Raw genomic sequence first — 17,909 nt, forward strand, 5'->3', positions numbered from 1 at the left:
GGCTGCTCATTTCCCCTCCACCAGCTCCCCACAGGGCCCCACAGATGTTGTATCTTCACTTGTCAAACCTCCATCTCTCTCTGATCTGTGCCTCGGGTGCATTCTTTGCCCTGGCTGAGGAAGCTTCTGCTTGCCCACCCCATGCCCACAGGCTCCACTCTTGCTTCCAGGTGGTCCCAGAGATGCTGAGCTGCCCAGGTGAACCCCAGCAGGAGCTTTCCCAGGGTCAGCAGAGAGGTGAGGTCGGTGTCCCAGGGTGCTTCTTTCCCTGCCACGGGTACAGGCAGAACCCAGGGCTGTGGGGGTGTTCTGCATCCTTTCTGACTCAAACTGGAGGAGAACACATTGTTAAAGAGAGGCCCCGCGGGTTGGGGTTTTTTTTGTTGTCTGACTCTCAAGCTGAAATGGGCAGAGCTGTGCAGAGAGCCCTGGCCTACCTGCTGAGAGCAGGAAGGGAACAAAAGCTGCCACAAAACTCCCTCCAGCAGAGAGCAATGCCTGTGTAATTTTAGAAACAGAGCTGCTGGGGAAAGCAAGATGCTGCACGATTAAGTGCTCCTCAGTGCTGGGGTGAGCCTCATGCTCCAGCTCTCCCTGCAGGACAAGGTTGGTTTGCAGTCTGAAATACAAGGGACCTGACTCACTGGGTGCTGCAAAAGGCAGAAAACAAACTGGGAGCAGTGACTTGGCATGGGGGGAGTGGGTGTTCTGCTCCCCTGGGTCTGCAGGAAGAAGCTGGGTCCTCCAGCCTGCTGGGCACAGCAGTGTTGGTGCTTTTTGCTTGGCGTGGGCTGTGGAGGAGTTGCTGCTCATCAGTGCTTGAGGGGAACATGCCTGGTGCCTTCTGGAATGCTGCTTGTTGGGATTGTGCCTTGGTTTCAGAAGATGCTCCCTGGTATCGTGACAATAAAGTTCCTGTCATCCCATTTATTTTTTTTTTAGGATAAATGCTGCCAAGACAGTACATGTCTTTGTGCTTAGACTGCCCTTTCAGAGGGAAAGGTTTAGAATTTCCTTGAACAAGGGTGAAGTGTTTAAAGTGAAGGGTTTAAAGTGTTTTAAAGCTTGTGCAGAAGCACTGACACCTGGCAGGTGAAACCATCACCTGGGTGGTGAGCACCATCTCTGTCCATCTGGGCCTTGCTACCTGAGTCACATCTGGAAAACCAGGAGCTGTTCCATGCAAGAGGCTGGGAGGATGGGGCTGCAGTGCCTGGGGTCAGCCCTCTGGATGGGGGGATTCTGGCAGCTTGTCCTGGTTTTTGCCAGGCTGGGAGGTTGTGGCTGAAGTGTCAGATGGATGTCAAGGAGCGTTGAGTCGCTTTGAGATCGTGGCCCAGAGGTAAAACCCCCACAGCAGATTCCTGCAGGAGCTTGCTTGGTACCCCCACATCTCTCCAGGCAACGGTGAGGAGGCAGTGGGGAGGGAAGAGAGGAGAAATCAGCTGTCTTGTGGCTGGGAACAGAGCTGTGTTCAGTCTGGTGCAGAGGCAGAGGGTGAGGATGGTTATTTTTAGGGCTGGAGCTGGATCTGACCGTCGAGTGACCTTGCAGCTCTCTGGTCTGGTGCACATGGGCAGAATCTGAGCAAATTGCTCCCCAGTTGTGTGCTGAATTAATTTGAAGCCTTAAGTCTTGTGGTGCAACTTTGTGATCAATGGGGGGGATTGTGTTTTAGAGCTGTGTCAGGGCTCTGGCAGCTCAGATTCAGAATGATTTCTCAGATGCAGAAAGGAGATCCCTTTTTCCCTCCTTTTTTTAATCTTGTTTGTTTCTTTTATTTCCTGGAGCATGGAGGATGGTGCTGAGCCCACAGTCCAGGTGTTGGGTTGCTCTGCCCTCTGCCACTGTGCTGGCTTCATCCTTGTTTGCACGTGGATTTCCAAACAAGAAGTAGAGAAAGACTCTGATGATCACTGAGAGTTTCAGTTCCTGCAGAAAGCAGGAATTATCCTCAAAGTTTCCTTGGGATAGAGGAGTGGGCTTGATCCAGAGCTCCCAACCTGCAGCCTGGACTGTGAACGGGCCCCAGGGAGCCTCAGAACAGGAGCTGAGCCATGAGGAGCAGGGAGCAGCGTGGTGCTCTGTACATCAAATCATATCCCATTTATTTCTGACAGTATTAAATCTGAATGGTCACGCTTTGCCCTCTTGGTATTCCTTATCTTGTGAGTAGTGCCAGCAGATCATGCAGAGAGCAGGGAAGGGTTTGAGCAAAATTCACTGGTTTTTAAAGCCTCAGTTCTTTTTCCAGACACCAGAATCTGCCCTGAACCATTCCTGGGTCTCGACCAGCTGAACCCTGAGCAATGAGGGGTGGTCAAACCTGGCTGAGCTCCTCATCCCTCTGGTTGTTGCAGTGACCTTGCTTGCTGCTAAGATGTGCAGGTTATGCCAGGGAGTTAAAAACAAATCCAAACACCCCCTGGGGCAAGAGCCAGAGTGCCTGACTTGTACAAGCCTGCCAGCAGGGCCAGGGCTCTGCCGTGGCCATGCACTGAGCAGTTTTGCTCTGTCAGGTCCTTGTTTATTGCAGACCCAGCTCCTCACCAGGACAGCCTTGATCAGGAGGGCTGGGAACGTGCCCCTTCTCCCCCCCAGTTATTTTTCATCTTGACTTTGGGCCTCACACATCTGCCCTGCTGATGGAAGTGTTTGTGGAAAGCTGAGGACCACAGGCACCCTCTGGGTCTTGCAGCTTTAACATAAAAAAAAATAATAATGCTAAGACATCAAGCAAGAAAAGATACCCCCTTGGTATTTCAGTGTTTAAAAGATGCAAGTAAGGAACAGAAGCAATTAAAACTTGCTTCATCCTATTATCTGTTATTTTAAGAGTCTCCTCCCCCCGTGTCCCATTTTAACACACTTGCTGTGCATACTGGCTTTTTATTAGTCTCTTGGCTGTCCTTGGAACTTCTCTGTTCCCCTGTGGACACTCAAGTTCATCTCCTTGAAGTAGGGAAATAGGACGCTTTGAGGCAAAAAGCTTGTGCTTGAAGCAATTGTTGGCTGGTTTTTTTAATTTTTTTTTTCTTAACCAAAAAATAAAGCAGTTGCTGTTATTCCCAGAATAAAGTCCTTTTAGAACGTGGGATTGTTCAAACCTCTGTCTTTTCTTGAACCTGTCCCAGTAACATGGGGCCCACGCTGACCTCCACCAGCACTGTGAGGAGCAGCATCAGTACAGACATTTAAATCACAGAATTGTGGAATGGTTTGGGCTGGAAGGGACCTTAAAGCCCCCCAGTGTCCCCTCTGCCATGGTCAGGGACACGTCCCCCAGCCCAGGGTGCTCCAAGCCCCATCCAACCTTGGGCACTGCCAGGGACGGGGCAGCCCTGGGGGCTCCGCACCCTCACAGTGAGGAATTTCTCCCAAATATCCCATCTCAATCTTCCCAATTTCATCCTGAACCCGTCTCCCCTTGCCCTATTACCACTGCTCTCACACAGCATCCTCTACGGACTCTTGGGAACTGTGGAAATAATGAAAAACTCTTTTTCTGGGGCTGGGGGGGTGAGGACGATACGCTCTGGGGTCGCGGGGAGCTTCGGGCCCGTGCTGAGCCACAACACCCGGGACCGCCCGGGATCGCTGCTGCGCTTGAAATGGTGGAGGATGGAGCCAACCACGCACCCCTCCCGCATCCCCAGGGCTCCCCGGTGACACCGTGGCGGGCGGGAGGCCGGGGCCATCTGGGCCGAAACCGCCGCGTTTCCCCGGCAACCGCGCGGTACCAAGATGGCGGCCGGGGCCGGGCAGGAAGGAGCCGGGGCGGGGGCTGAGGGGGAGCGGGAAGATGGCGGCGGGCGGGGGCGGTGCCGGTGATGGCGGCGGCGGGCGGGCTCTATGGCGGCGGCGGAGGCTGCGCACACGTGGCCCCTCCTCCCTCGGGCTGCGGGCGCGGCGGGTGCGCGAACGGCACCGGCACCGGCACCGGCATGGGCGTGCATGTGGAGACCATCGCCCCCGGCGACGGTGAGCCGCCGTGTATCCTTCCCTTCTCCTCCATCCCTTTTCCCTACTGGGCCGGTCCCGTCCTGGTGTGGGTCCCGGTCCGGATCCCGGTGCCGGTAGGCTGACGGTACGTATCTTTTCCCCTCAGGGCGGACGTTCCCCAAGCGCGGCCAGACCTGCGTGGTGCATTACACGGGTGAGTACCGCCCGGTACCGGGCCTGCAGGGCGGGGCTGCCCCGCCGGTACCGGGGGACGCTCGCCTCGGTCCGGACCGGTGACGGAGGATGGGAGATCCGAGGATGCCCCCCGCACGCTCCCAGAGCCCGGTCCGTGCAATGGGGGGGTCCCGGCCTTACCCGTGGAGGGGGGGGGTGGCCGTGCCACGGGGAGGGGGGGTCCTGGTTGTGTCCCGGGAAGCCCCGGTGGTCGCCGTGGGTCCCGCGGGCCCATTTACGGGGGGAGGGAGCTTTCCCACCCCCATCCTGCCCTCCTTTTGGGGTGCACCGGGAAACGCCCCGGGGGGACGGGCAGGGGCACCCCGGGCAGTGCTAGGGGGGTCCCAGGGCTACAGAGCCCTTCGGGCCGTGAACAGCCAAGCCGAGACCCCCACCCACGCTTGAGGTCTCCCGTGGGCCACCAGTGAGTCACACGCCTCCCCCGGGAGCTTTGGGGTTTGGGTCGGAGCAGGGTCCCCCATTCCAGGGCTGCAGCCCCCTCCCCAGCATCGTCCTTACTGCCCCAGCCCTTTGTGGGGTGACACATGGGGTGCCCGTCGGGCAAAGCCAGACCCACAGCCCCCACCCCCGGGGTGTTTTAAGGGGCACCGGTCCTGGGGGGGGACACAGGGTGGGTAATGCTGGGTGGTCTCTGGTGAGGGGCTGCCCCAGCAGCTGGGGATGGTCAGACTCCTCATGGGGGAAAGAAACCACCCTTGAGACCCCCCAAAAACGCTTTGCTGCTCATGCTTGGGGGGTCTCCTTCCCCCCTTGGCCACCTTTTGAACAGCTCCAGCTCACTGGGGGTGGTCGCTCTGCTCCAGGGTGTAACTCCGACCTATTCGTGGCTGTTTATGCTTAAAAACGATCCCTCTTCCTGCCCCAGCTCTTTCCGCCCTCCCCTCACCCGCACCGGGGGTCCGGGGGTGCCCCGCAGGGCCGGGCGGGCGGGAGGGCTCGGCGGGCATCCAACCCATCTGCTTCTCCTCCGTCTCCCGTCCTTCCCGTTCCTCCCATCAAGAGGAAGGAGAGGAAACAGCTCGGTCTCCCCGGGCCGCCCCGTTTCCTCCGCCGGTGGAAGAACAAAGGGAGGTTGGCAGGCGGTCAAGTGGCTCCCGGTGGGCCGAGCCCTGCTCCCTGCCAGCCCTCCCGGCTCCCGCCGTGCTCACGGAGCTCTGCTGCTTCTCCCAGCTCTGACCCCCACCCCGGCAAAGCTGCTCTGCGGGGTCCCCAGCTCCGTGTGCCCCCCATGCCTCGGGAACGGGGCTGTGTGCGTGGTGGCCTCTTCCTGACGGACCCTCCCCGGCACCTCACTGCTGCTGCTGTGCCTGGGAGCGGTGCTCTGATTTCCTTTTTTTGTTGTTGTTGTTGTTATTGTCTCCTTTTGTCCTTTATCCCCTCGGTTCTCTCTGCAGGCAGCTTCTGCCCCCCACCCCACTCCTCGGCAGGCAGCAGAAATCAAACACCTCCAGGCTCTGATGCCGTTCTCCTTGCTGAACACTGCCCGGCCAGAGCCCAGCGTGGGCTTTGGCTTTGGGGAAAACGTTAGAAACCTTTTGGTTCCCTGATCCCACCGTGGTGCTGACCCAGCCCGGAGCACTGTGCTGATGTGCAGGGTGGGATGTGCCACGCTCCCAGGCTCCTTCCAGAGCCCCGTCCCCAGATGCCCTTTGCTTGGGTGCTGGGGAGATCCGTCCCCTTGTGCTCCATGGCTGTGGTGAAGCAGCTCCTGCTCCCTTGGCTTGTGGATGCACAGTGACTCGGTTAGAAACTGTTCTGGAAAAAAAATAACAACCCAAGGCTTGCAGGAGTATAGGGAGGTGCCTTGTTCAGCCACTCAGTGTCTGCCAGGGACCAAGCCCCAAGCCCCATGGGTCCAGGCCCCACTGGGAGCAGCCATTTCATCCCAGGGGTGAGGGGCAGGCAGCTCAGGAGATGATGGTTGCTTGTGGAGGCAAAGGCACCTGGAGGGAGCTTTGGGAATTGGACCCTTTCCCCCCTCCCTTAGTCCCAGGGGTCCCCATTCTTTGCAGGAGGTTGTGCCTGCAGTCAGCAGGGGCTCCAAAACAGCTTTTGATGTGAAATATGCTACAAAGGGTTGCTAAGGGAGTAAAATCAGGGATAAAAGTTCCCCAGTGTTTTGGGGACTGCTCCCTGGCATGGGGGCTGCGTAGGAGTGAGGTGATGGGGAGGGGGGGGTCCTCTGAGCCCCCTGGGTCTGGCTGCTGGGGGAGGAGGCAGGGCAGAGCAGGATGCTGTGCTGGCACAGGTTGGGCTGCCCCAGGGCTGGGGATTTTGTTCCCCAGGATCTGGCTGGGGGTAAGAGAACTGGTGGAAGGGGGGAGATGCTGTCTGAGTGCACGAGGAGACCACAGCCACCCCCCTCCGGCTTTGGGAGGGTAAATGGGGTCCTGTGGCCATGCTGGGGGGTATGGGGACAGGGCTGAGTCTGGCTGGGTCTTTCCTGAGAGGCAAAGTTTGGTGAGCTTGGAGGGATGGAAGTGCTGGGAGGATGCTGGAGAACACCTGGTGGCTCAGGTGGGATAGCACAGGGGGTTCTGCTGTCCCCCCAGCAGCCAAGCATCACCACGCAGGATGGGCACAGCCCCAGCTGCTCTTCCTGCTGTCTGCCCAGCACGGGGAGGGGGGTTGTGTCCCAACCCACCACCTCCCAGCACTGCCAGGCTCCATGGCAGCAGCAGCCATCACTCTGCACTTGGAGGATGTCACCTACCAAGAGGTGTGAGTGATGGGCAGTGGGTGTTCGGTGCCTTCTGCCCTCCTGTGTCTAGCTGTGGGTGGGATGGGTGATGGGGAGCACTGGTGCAGGCAGCTCTGGCCCTGGGATATCAAAGCATCTCGTTGGGGTCAGGATTTAACCTCAGCTGGGCAGCCCTGTCCTGGGTGCAGGGGCATTCCAGGGTTTTGGGGAAGGGTTTCCCAGGCTGTCTCTCCCTCCAGCTGCTCCGGTCTCTCCCGGGGAAGGCAGCTCCGTGCCCCTGGGCAATGGCCATGCCCGGGCTCAGGGCTCAGGGCTGCGGGTGGAGCTCCCTGTCCCGCCGGCAGAACCCGACCCTGCAGGTTTCTCTCGGGGCTGCCTCTGCCTGCTCCTGCACCGCCTCTGCCCGCCCGCAGGGGACCGCAGCCAAGTCCCACGTTGCAGCCGACTGCTGCCTGCCAAGTGTGGCAGAGACCTGGCAGGGCCCTGCTGCCAGCCTGGACAGAGCTGGGGCTGCTTTCTGGAACCCCCTCACCCCATGCTCTGTCTCTTCCTTACTCTGGTACCTCCCTGCTGTCCAGAGAATCCAGTCAAGACCCCAGGGGGTAGAATCTTTGGCTTGGGATGGGGCTGGGGCAGGTGGGTTTCCAGGACCCACCTCTGCTGGGCTCTGTGCTCCTTGTGGGACTGGTGGTGGCAAGCAGGGAGCTCTGCTGGGGGCTGGCTGCTGCTCCTGGGGCTCTGCTGGGGCACCTGCTTTTGCCAGGGGATGCTTTGCCTCTGTATGGCTTTAAGATCTCATTATCTCCTTGCTCAGGGATGGGAAGGATGAGGAAATGATTGTTCATCAGGGCTGGAGAAATCTCCTGGGAACCTTGTGGGCAAAGGAAGTGCCAAAGATGAGGATGCTGTCTCTGAAAAAACTGTTTTCCCCACTGTCCTGGGGGGGAACATGGCAGGGATGAGCTCCTTTGTGTGATCTGTGCCTTCCTGGGCTGGGAGGCAGCCCAAGCAATCCATCCCCCCATGGCTGCTGCACCAGCTTAGTCCATTAATCCCTTTTTCCCACAACCAGGGTTCTGCCAGCTCCAGAATGCTTCCTGAGGCTGGACTGGGCCAGGTGAGCTCAGTGGCCAGGCAGGCAGTGCCCTCTGCTCCTGCAGAAGCTCTGCAGCATCTCCCATGCCCCCGATGGGGCCTTTCTGTTCCCCTGGCCAGGACACTTCTTGGGATGAGCTCCTGTACCCAGCAGGTTTCCCGGGAGGAGCAGGGGGTGCTGTGTGGCCCCAGGGTTTTTCTCAGGGAGAAGGGTGGCAGACAGATGTCCCCTCTGCTGCCAGCCACCCCAGCTCATTGCTGTGCCCCAGGGCTCAGAGCTGAGCTTGAGGTCAGCTCGTGTCCCAGCCAAGCAGTGCTGCCAGTGCCAGCCAGTGTGTCCTGCCCTGTGTCCTGTGTCCTGCCCTGTGTCCCTGCTGCCAGCATCCCTGCCAGCCGGGAGGAAGGCCAAGGAACAGGAGGGGGGGGGAGTGGTGCCAGACAGGGTTGGAAGCAGGTCCAGCCACAAAGAGATTTATCCTGGAAGGAGGAAATGAAACAAGTCCAGATTTACTATTCCAAAGTCCAGGGCTACAGCCTGCCCGGCTGAGCTGATGCTCAATGCCCTGGAGAAGGGATTTTTTTTTTTTTTGCTTTCTGTGAAATTAAAAGCTTCATTCTACTCCCTGAGAGGAAGGTGGGCTGCTGGCCCCCCCCCCCAGAACCTTCCTGCAGCCCAGAGGCTTTGTTGCTCGTTATCCCTGCAAAGATGTTGTATTTTTTTCCCCATTCCCTTCTTTCTGTTCAGTGTCTCCCATCCCCAGGGCTGCCCATGCACCAGCATGGGGTGAGCTGGGGCTGAGATTCCCCATCCCATCTTTTGCACGGATGGATTTCTCTCTTGCCCATGGGTGAAGGGAAATCACTGCTTGCCCCACAAACCTTGCTGGGCAAAGTTAACTTTTCCAGCCCACAGAGCAGTTTCCAGCCAGGCAAACAGCTTTTAGGGCTGTTTTGGGAAGTAAGAAGTGTTTGGAGGGCTGTGCTAATGCAGAGCTGGAGTTGCTGCTCCTATAAGGCAGCTCCAGCTCTGAGATTCCCCAAGAAGGTCAGGCAGGGAGCAAGGGAGGGGAGGAAATTCCTCCTTGGCTCCTGTTGGGGATGTTATATTTAGCCCTGGGGATATCAGCTCAAGGGGCAGCACGTGCCGGGGGAGCAAGGGCTGCCCTGGGTGTGTGTGTCCAGCTTTTGGTGCTGCCTCTTTCCCTGTTGTCATTCCTGGGTACAGGAGGGATTTGGGTGGGATCAGTGGGATGCAGCTGGGCACAGGGTGGGCTGGAAGCCAGCAGCACCCGAGATGGGACACTGGAGCCCTGACTCTGTTTTGGGTGCTCAAAGTTGGAAGCTGACCCGTGGTGAGGTGTGTTTGCTGGTGGGATGGGAAGCACCAGGGCTGATCCTGCTGCCTGTGGGATGGTTGGGAGTCAAGCTGTGAGGTGGGGAAAAGTTTGTAAACCCCTTCCTCCATCTGTTCTCTTCGTTTGTCCTCAGCCCCATCCCAGAGGAGTGCTTCTCTCTGGGTCAGAGCAGCCAGGAGCAATCCCACCCTGCTCCTGCCGGGCTGGATGACGCTCCTGGGGGTGCTGGTGGGGGTTTCCCCTCCCCATGCAGGTGTTTCCCCACGGGGAGAGGTGCTGAGCTGTGAAATGTCCTTGACTCAGGGCCATGTGAGCCCTCCCAGGGGTGACTGTCACCCGCCCAGACTGCCAGGTCACAGCCAGCACACTCTGTGTGTGTGTGGCTCCATCCCTGCATCACCATCATCTCCCTCCCTCTCTCCCCAGGTATGCTGGAGGATGGGAAGAAGTTTGATTCCTCCCGTGACAGGAACAAACCCTTCAAGTTCGTGATGGGCAAGCAGGAGGTGATCCGTGGCTGGGAGGAAGGAGTTGCTCAGGTGCCTGCTGCTTTTCCCTCTCTCCCTGGCAGGGCTGTGCAGAGCGTGGGCAGCAGTCACTGCGTGCAGCTCGTTCTCTATTTTATTATTTTCTTTATTTTTTTTTTTTATTTTATTTCGTTCCTCTCGTGTTTCCCACCCCTCCGCCCCCTCGGCGCTGGGAGGCGTGGGTGTGAATATCACCTTCTGCACTGCCACCTGCCAGATGGCAGGAATGGAGCAGGGCTGGCTCCCAGGAACACCTACAGCCCGTGGGGTGACTCAGTGGTGACATTTCCCCACTGAGTCAGCTCTGGAGGCTCGGAACCCTCAGCCCCACGGGGACGGCTCCGGAGCTGCGGAGCCCACGCAGGGGGGGTGGGCACAGCACAGCCCCAGCTCCTCCTTCTGTGACTGCAGACAGATGGGGATGTGGCACAGGGCTGCTGGTGGCTGGAAACAAGGAAGGACATCTCAAGTTCTGCTCCTTTTCCAGCCTCTGCTGCCAGCCTTTTAGAGAATCGTAGGATTGTTTTGGTTGGAAAAGCCCTCTAAGAGCATCCAGTCCAACTGTAACACAGCACTGCCCAGGCTACCCCCACCCCATGTCCCTCATCCCCACATCTCCAGGGCTCTGAAACCCCTCCAGGGATGATGGAGACTCCAGCCCTGCCCTGGGCAGCCTGGGCCAGGCCCTGGCAACCCTTTCCAGGGAGAAATTGTTCTCAAGTTCCTATCTAAACCTTCCCTGGTGTAACTTGAGGCCGTTTCCTCTTTTCCTATTGCTTGTTCCTTAGCAGAATGGACCAACCCCCTCAGCTCCAACCTCATCTGCTCCTCATGATTTGTGCTCCAGACCCTTCTGATGTTCTTCCCATTCCTCTTCTTATCCCCTTGGTTTGTCCAGCCTGGGTCCTTGCTCTTGCCTAGTGTAGTGGGGACAGGTCTGTGTCCCTCTTGTTGTCATTCACCTGCTGTTTGTGCCCATCTCCTGACATCCCTGTCTTTCTTTTCCTGCCCCCAGATGAGTGTTGGGCAACGGGCAAAGATGACCATCTCTCCAGATTATGCCTATGGCTCTACTGGCCACCCAGGGATCATCCCCCCAAACGCCACTCTAATTTTTGACGTGGAGCTCATGAAATTGGAATGAGCTCCCCCAGCACCCGGCCTCGGGTAAGGAGGGGCAGCTGCTGGGGGGGAGTGTTGAGGCTCGGGGTTGAGTGCTTCCTGCTGGCAGTGTGGGCAGGATGGGGCCGTGCTCCCCTTCCATAATCGGGGTTTCATTTTGGCTTTGAGCACTCGGGGTGGTGGATGATGAGCTCAGTGTTCCACAAGCTGCCTCCCCTGGCAGGGTCCCTGGGCAGGCAGTGGGTGGGCAGCTTTGTCACCCTGCCTCTCCTCTCTCCCGGCAGGTTTGGCACATGGAGGAACCCAGAATCTCAGCTTCAAGAAGAGTGCACATGACTTTGTATGGAGCTTTTCCTGATAGTCCACTACACTCATTGTATAACCTTACACCTTGATTGAATGCCTTTGGTCACTAAGCTTTGCGTCTGACTCTTCCTCCTTGTATCGTGTTTTTATGTCTTTTTAAACTGTATGCCATAAACCTCAACTCTTTTTGGGTCAAACTCTTAATCTTATTTTTTTGTTCCAGATGTAGATTATGTTTTACCAGTAGCACGCAGATGGGCTGACCTTAGCTAGGTAGTCATTTGAACAAAAGGAAACCTCTTAGTTACTCCTTTTGGTGCCAGATCTCTTAATGGTGGTTTTTGGTTTTTTTCTTTTTTCAAACCCAGAAATTATTGCTGCTGCTGTAAAAGCCATAGCAGAGTGAGGCTGTCGAGGCTGGATGGATGCAGAGAGCAAAGTAGCACTAGGACTGTGTGTGTAGGAACCCTGCCTGGATCTGGGGTGGGGAGGGAACAGCGTGGCCTTGCCCAGGAGCACCCCAGGAAGGTTGCAGCATCCCTGTGGGCACCGTGGGTTTGCTCCTGGGCAGGGGGTGCTGCTCTGCCCCTGCTTCACTCTGCCACCTCACGGTGGACCTTCCCTCCCTCCCCTCCCCAGCCTGCTTTTGGGTTGATGGGGATTTGTTTGGGTTTCCATCAGAGCTGCACCACACCCTGAGCATTCGGTTGTTGACTTCTTGGAAGGCAAACAGCAGACAAACAGAAGGTGCTGTCTAGAGGGGAAGTGGTGGGGCTGGTGGGGTCAGCTCAAAGGAAACACCCCCGTCCCCCTCCCATCCCCCTGGGAAAGGAAACATCAGACCTGAGTTGAGGTCTGAGCACACCCAAGTGTTCTCTCCTGACACCTGATGCTGGTCATCACTGCTTGTCTGGGCTCATAGGATGCATCGCTGCCCCCGCTGCTGTCCTCTCTGCCCCCTCCCTCTCCCTGCTAGCGAGTTGGTAAGAGAAACTGCCACCCCTCACTTCCTTCTCCACTGCATAAAGGTATCAAGTTTTATTATTGCAATAAAAAACCGCTTTATGCTGGCTTTTCTCAGCCCTGTGTCTTGGAGGTTTCTTCCCTCGCCTGTCTCTCACTCAGCACTGTGGGTGCTGAGCTGGGCTCATGGGGTGCTGAACTGGGCTCACTGGGTGCTGTGGGTGCAGGCAAGGCTGGCCTCTGGCTGTGCTGGCTTTGGTGCTCCAGGTGCTTGGCCGTGGGAGCACAGAGGGATGCCTGGGGTGGCTGTGTGCTGTGGGGAGGTGATGGTGGCCTGGCTGGAATTGACATCATTAATTGCCTGCCCATAAGCTCTGCAGCATTGTCCTCGAAGCCTCTCGTGGCTGTGACTCAGCCTGGACTGGGAGCACCCTGGGAATTGGGATCCTGCTCCCAGGGACCCTTCTGCCCTGAGGAAAGCCCAGTGCTGGATCTCTCTATTTGTTTTGGTCCTTTTGGTGGCTGGAGGGGACAAGGTGTGGTTGGACGTGGCAAGGTGGGACCTGGCATGTCCAGCAGCTGGTATTTGAAAGGCAGATCGTGGACCCAAAAATCCTCTTGGAGGATTTTGGTGCCCTTGGAGGTGACCCAGGCACCATGGTGAGCCAGCACTCAGCTCCACATCAGCCTTTGCTCCGTTTGCTGGGATCAGTAACCCAGGGAGTCCTGGCTCCTGCCTGGGTTTGGTGGGGGCAAAGTTTGTGTTTCAGAGGGCCAGGGAGCAGGGGCTGGGGGGCAGAGGCAGCAGTGCTCCCCCAGGCTTCTTGGGGCCAAGCTGTGCAGCTATTAGCACTGCCCTTAATTGCTGATGCAATGAAACAGAAGAAGGAGCTGCTGGGCTGCCAGCATCACACTCTGCCCTTCGCTGCAACCCCTTCCAGGGAGAAACTCGAGGTGAGCTGGGCTTTCTCTTCCTGCAAACCTTTCTGCTTTAATTATTAACCAGTGCCAGGCAGTGCTGTGCCTGCTGCCTGAAGCTAAGCCAGGGCTGGGAGGAGCCCAGGGCCAGTGGTTGCCTCCCTGCCCAGGGCTTGCAGCCCCCTGGGGTGGCTCCCATAGCACCCACCAGTGCCAATGGGGTTTGGGTCCTTCCAGCTGTGGTTTGGCAGGGATGGGGGTGATGGGGGCAGGCACAGACCCCCCAGAACCATCCTTCTCTGGCTGCTGTAGGACATGGTGCTCCTGGCTGTGTTTATTGGTGGTCAGACTGCTCCATCCCGGACTGGCTGAGGCAGCTGGGCACCATTGGGCTAAAAATAACAAATAAATAGAAAGCTAAATAAAACACTTCCTTCTGGCCTGGCAGGAGGAGTGGACGTGAAGGGAACTGGGATGTGCCCGACTGCAGCTCCACAGGAGGGCTGGCTCCATCCTGGTGAGGTCCTGGGCTGGTGCCAGCAGAACCCCACTCCTGGGGACACGGTGGCCTCTGGGACCCCTGGTGCTGGCAGCAGGATGTCCCCGGGGGGTGCTGGAAGGTTGGATCAAAGGGTGGTGTCCCCCAGCAGTGTCCTCACTGTGCCCTGACTCAGTTTTTCCACCTGGAGCTCAGGACTCCCACGGGGCCATCGTGGCTGGCACGTGCCCCAGGGCCACCGGTGAGTGACGGGGTGTGGGGACATCCCGGTGACAGCTGTGTCAGCCCCACGGGAGCAAGGTGTCAGCCTGGCAGGGCTGCTGACAGTGGGGCACCCCACTTCACCCTGCCCCCCCCAGAGGAGAGGTGATGCTGTGAGGAGGGATGACCCCTGTGGGGGGCACACCTCCATCCCTGCTCCCCCAGGATGCCCAAACCCACTGAAAGCCATCCCTGAGCCCACTCCCAGCCTCACATCATCCTAGGTATCTTGATCCCGAGCTTCCTCTTCCTCTTCCTCTTCCTCACCTGTGCCTTGCCTGGTGGGGGTGGCTGAGCCCGCCTGGCCCCTCCCTGGGCTGGGCACCAGATAAAACCCGGGGGCCAGGCAGAGGGTGGCACAGAGAGCCGGGAGGTGCTGGCAGGTGAGTCTGGGGGTGCTGGGGCTGGGCTCTGGGGGTGTCACCCTCCTGGGGATGCTGCTGCTGGGGAGGGGGGTGCTGAGGTCCCCAGGCTGTGTGTGGGATCCTGCCCGGTTCCCACGGGAGCTGAGTCTGGATTTGACCCCACACCCCGAGGTTTGGATGATGCTTTTTGGGGTGGGTGATGCCGTGGGGTGGCACTGCCTTGGGGTGGGCACTGCGTGGGGTGCGTTGGGGGGCAGGTGGGGGGCACGGGGACCTGTGAGGAGCACCCGGAGGGGCTGATCCCGTGGGACATCCCGCTCCTCGGTTTGGGTGGTGCTGGAACGGCCCCACTGAGCGAGTGGCTGTGGGGAGGGGTCCTGTCCCAGCCCGGCACAGGGACAGCCGTGTCCCAGCTACCAGGAAGTGGCAGAGATAGTGGCCCTGGTGACACAGCCCTGAGTTACACCAGACCTCAGGTGACAGCCCATCTCCGGCACACGGGGACAGGCACACGGGTCGGGCGGGATGCTCCGGGGGAGGTGTCCTGCGTCCCTGAACCACCCTGTCCCCAGGCAGAGCAGCAGCAGCCATGGCAACGCTCTACCCTTCCTTGGAGGACATGAAGGGCCACCAAATCTTGCAGGTCAGTGGCAGCACGGCAGGGTTAGGGCGGTGACCCTCCCTCCCACCCTCGGAGGGTCCCCAGGGGCAGGGAACAGAGCCTTGAGCACCCCCTCCCCCCATCTCTCGGCAGGCACAGGCATCTGCTGGGGTGGGGACCCCTCCCACGACGGTGGCCACCGAGAAGCCAAAGCTCATCCCAGGCACCGGTAACGTGGGTGCCATCAGCTGTCCCCGTGGAGGGGCTGTCTGGGGTGGGGGGTGACAGTCACTGGGGGGTGGGGGTGTGCCCAGCTGAGCCCACCCACAGCTCAGTGCATGGGGTGGGGATGGCATTTGGGGGTTTCTTTCCCTGGGCCCCTCCCCTGCCACGTCCCTTGGCTCACGGTCCTGGGGGGGCTTTTGTGGGCTGGGGGGACCCCGCCAGCTGAGGCCACCCTTGGTGTGTCCCCCAGCACCGCCCGTGCTGTACCCCAACCTGGCTGAGCTGGAGAACTACATGGGGCTTGCTCTGTCCAGCGAGGAGATCCAGAAGAACCTGAACCCAGAAGGCAGCACCGTAAGTACCCCAGCTGGGGAGGGGGCGGTCCCCAGGCCACAGCATCACCTCTGGAGGGGTCTCTGCGGGGCTGCATCCTGCCCGGGATGGGGCACAGCACCCCATGAGGGTTGATGTCTGCAGGTCCCCAGCAGCCCCGTTGACCCCTGGCTCTGTCACAGGCACTGACCCCCGTCGGGCCCCTCCCGGGACACTTTGTGGCCCCCCTGAGCGGGAACAACGCGGGGCTGCGGCGGGCAGAGATCAAACCTGGTGTGAGGGAGATTCATCTCTGCAAGGATGAGCGGGGCAAGACGGGGCTGCAGCTCAAAAATGTTGACCAGGTGAGGGGCTGGGCTGGCCTGGGGCACAGCACTGAGTGTCACAGCACCGAGTGTCACAGCACGGTGTGGCGTGGCATGGGTGACACTGGTATGGTGGCATGGCATGGCACAGAGTGTGTGACTGTGGCATGGCATGGGGTGGCACAGCGTGGGTGACCATGGGGTGTCACAACACAGAGTGATGCACAGCTGGCACGGTGCAGTGCGGGGTGACATTCCACGGCCCAGCAGGGCACAGCATGGCACCACAGTGTGATGTGGCAACTTGTGACATGAAGTGGCTCGTCACACCCCAGGGCAGCCTGGCACAGCACGGTGTGGCACGGCGCAGCCACCGAGTCCCTGTGCCATCCCCTGGTGCCATCCCCCCTTGTCCCCAGGGCATCTTCGTGCAGCTGGTGAAGGCCAACTCCCCAGCAGCACTGGTGGGGCTGCGCTTTGGTGACCAGGTCCTGCAGATCGATGGCAAGAACTGCACGGGCTGGAGCAGTGACAAGGCACAGCGGGTGCTGAAGAAGGCATCCCCGGAGAAGATTGTCATGGTGGTGAGGGACAGGTGAGCGGGCAGCGGGGTGGGTGACACCGGTGGTGGTGGTGGTGGCACTGACCAGTCTGTCCCTGCAGGCCCTTCCAGCGCACTGTCACCCTGCACAAGGACAGCACCGGGCACATTGGTGTCGTGGTGAAGAAGGGGAAAATCGTGTCCCTGGCCAAGGACAGCTCTGCCGCCCGCAATGGTCTCCTCACCCACCACTGCATCTGTGAGGTCAATGGCCAGAATGTCATCGGCATGAAGGTAGGGGCTGTGAGCCCCCTGGGGTGCAGAACCTTCTGGGGGTGTCCTGGATCCAGCCCTGGGGGGCTGCAGTGGGGTGGGGGGGGGGCAGAGCTGGGCACCCACCAATCTCTCCTGCAGGATAAGCAGCTCATGGAGGTGCTGGCAGGGGCTGGGAACGTGGTCACCCTGACCATCATCCCCACTGTCATCTACGAGCACATGGTCAAACGGTGAGTCTGAGGGGCTGTGGAGCCCACCCCTACCCCACATGGCCCCCCCTGGGGTCCCCCACTGAACTCCCATCCCTGTGCCCAGGCTCTCGGCGGGGCAGGTGAAGTCATCCATGGACCACTCCATCCCTGACCTGTGATGCCATCGCTGCCATCCCACTGTCCTGGGGACTGTCACCAGCACGGGCAGCCCTTCTGGCAGAGCCTGTGCATGCTTCTGGAAGTTTGGAGGGGCCACTGGATGTAACCTACACAGCAACCCCAAAAGAAGCTGGTTTAGGCCCAAAACCCTCATCCCTGGAGCAGCTGGTGGCTGCAGAGTGGTGCAGGGAGCTGTTGGTTTGTGGTGTCCCCTGAGTCCCCCTGGTCCTCTTCCCATCCTGGGGTCCCTGTGTCCCCTTGTGTCCCTCGAGGCCAAAGCAGACACAGACCCAGTGACATTTATTACATCCACCACAGACAGCGTGTACAGGACAGGGGGAACCAGAAAACCAGGGCTGGGGAGGTTACAGCTTTTTTTTCACTTCTGCATTTAAAAAATATATTATATAGATTTGTCTTTCAAATATAATCGTTACATTTATTTCTTGGCAAAGCTTTGGATAGTCTAACAGACGTGTACACAGATCCACAAATACATTGCACAAGAGGCGTAGATCCCATCGCCCGCCCCGGCTGCCGTTTCTCCCCCAAATCCTTCCCCCAGCACCCTGGGGTGTCCCCCCCTCCCCCCCCCGAGCCCTGGGTGGGGAGGTGTGGGATGTGCCCCCACGGGCATCCACATGGAGCATCCAGGGTGCCCGGCGGGCAGCACCCATGGGTGATGGAGGGGATGGGGTGGGGGAAACACCATTAGTTCAAGTCACGAAGAAGCCACAGACATTCGTGAGGAGGAGGGGTGGTGGGAACACCAAGGACCTGGGGTGGGGGAACCCCAATCCTGGCACCTCACCAGCCCCCACTGAGCAATCGTCGCTGTCTTTGCTTTTCAAAATTAAAAAAAAAAAAAAAAAGGCTTTCTTTTTTTTTTTTCTTTAAGTCCGGAGGCCACCAGCAAAAGGGAATGGGGCTGGGGTAAGGGGGAGCAGA

At 59.0% G+C, this 17,909-nt stretch overlaps 2 protein-coding genes across 5 annotated transcripts; both read left to right on the top strand.

The window, feature by feature from the left end:
* The first annotated feature begins 3,835 nt into the window (after positions 1–3,835).
* FKBP1A (FKBP prolyl isomerase 1A) lies at positions 3,836–12,381 on the top strand. The gene is made up of 5 exons (XM_008497777.2): positions 3,836–3,981; positions 4,109–4,156; positions 9,775–9,887; positions 10,891–11,042; positions 11,282–12,381. The coding sequence occupies exons 1-4, from the start codon at positions 3,945–3,947 to the stop codon at positions 11,017–11,019; spliced, it is 327 nt and encodes a 108-aa protein (XP_008495999.1). The 5' UTR covers positions 3,836–3,944; the 3' UTR covers positions 11,020–11,042; positions 11,282–12,381.
* Positions 12,382–13,636: 1,255 nt separating this feature from the next.
* SDCBP2 (syndecan binding protein 2) lies at positions 13,637–17,752 on the top strand. 4 transcript variants are annotated; one of them, XM_030463324.1, is made up of 9 exons: positions 13,637–13,701; positions 14,882–14,952; positions 15,064–15,139; positions 15,386–15,489; positions 15,651–15,812; positions 16,193–16,368; positions 16,437–16,608; positions 16,729–16,820; positions 16,906–17,752. In XM_030463324.1, exons 1-9 carry the CDS (start codon positions 13,659–13,661, stop codon positions 16,958–16,960), a joined length of 951 nt encoding a protein of 316 aa, XP_030319184.1. In that variant the 5' UTR covers positions 13,637–13,658; the 3' UTR covers positions 16,961–17,752. The 4 variants fall into 4 exon arrangements, with proteins under 4 accessions (XP_030319184.1, XP_030319185.1, XP_030319186.1 ...); XM_030463325.1 differs by lacking the exon at positions 13,637–13,701 and adding an exon at positions 13,847–13,924 and having other exon boundaries at positions 16,906–17,751; XM_030463326.1 differs by lacking the exon at positions 13,637–13,701 and adding an exon at positions 13,976–14,049 and having other exon boundaries at positions 16,906–17,751.
* The last annotated feature ends 157 nt before the right edge of the window (positions 17,753–17,909 follow it).

This window comes from Calypte anna, chromosome 20 (assembly GCF_003957555.1).
Source record: "Calypte anna isolate BGI_N300 chromosome 20, bCalAnn1_v1.p, whole genome shotgun sequence".
Lineage (NCBI taxonomy): Eukaryota > Metazoa > Chordata > Aves > Apodiformes > Trochilidae > Calypte > Calypte anna.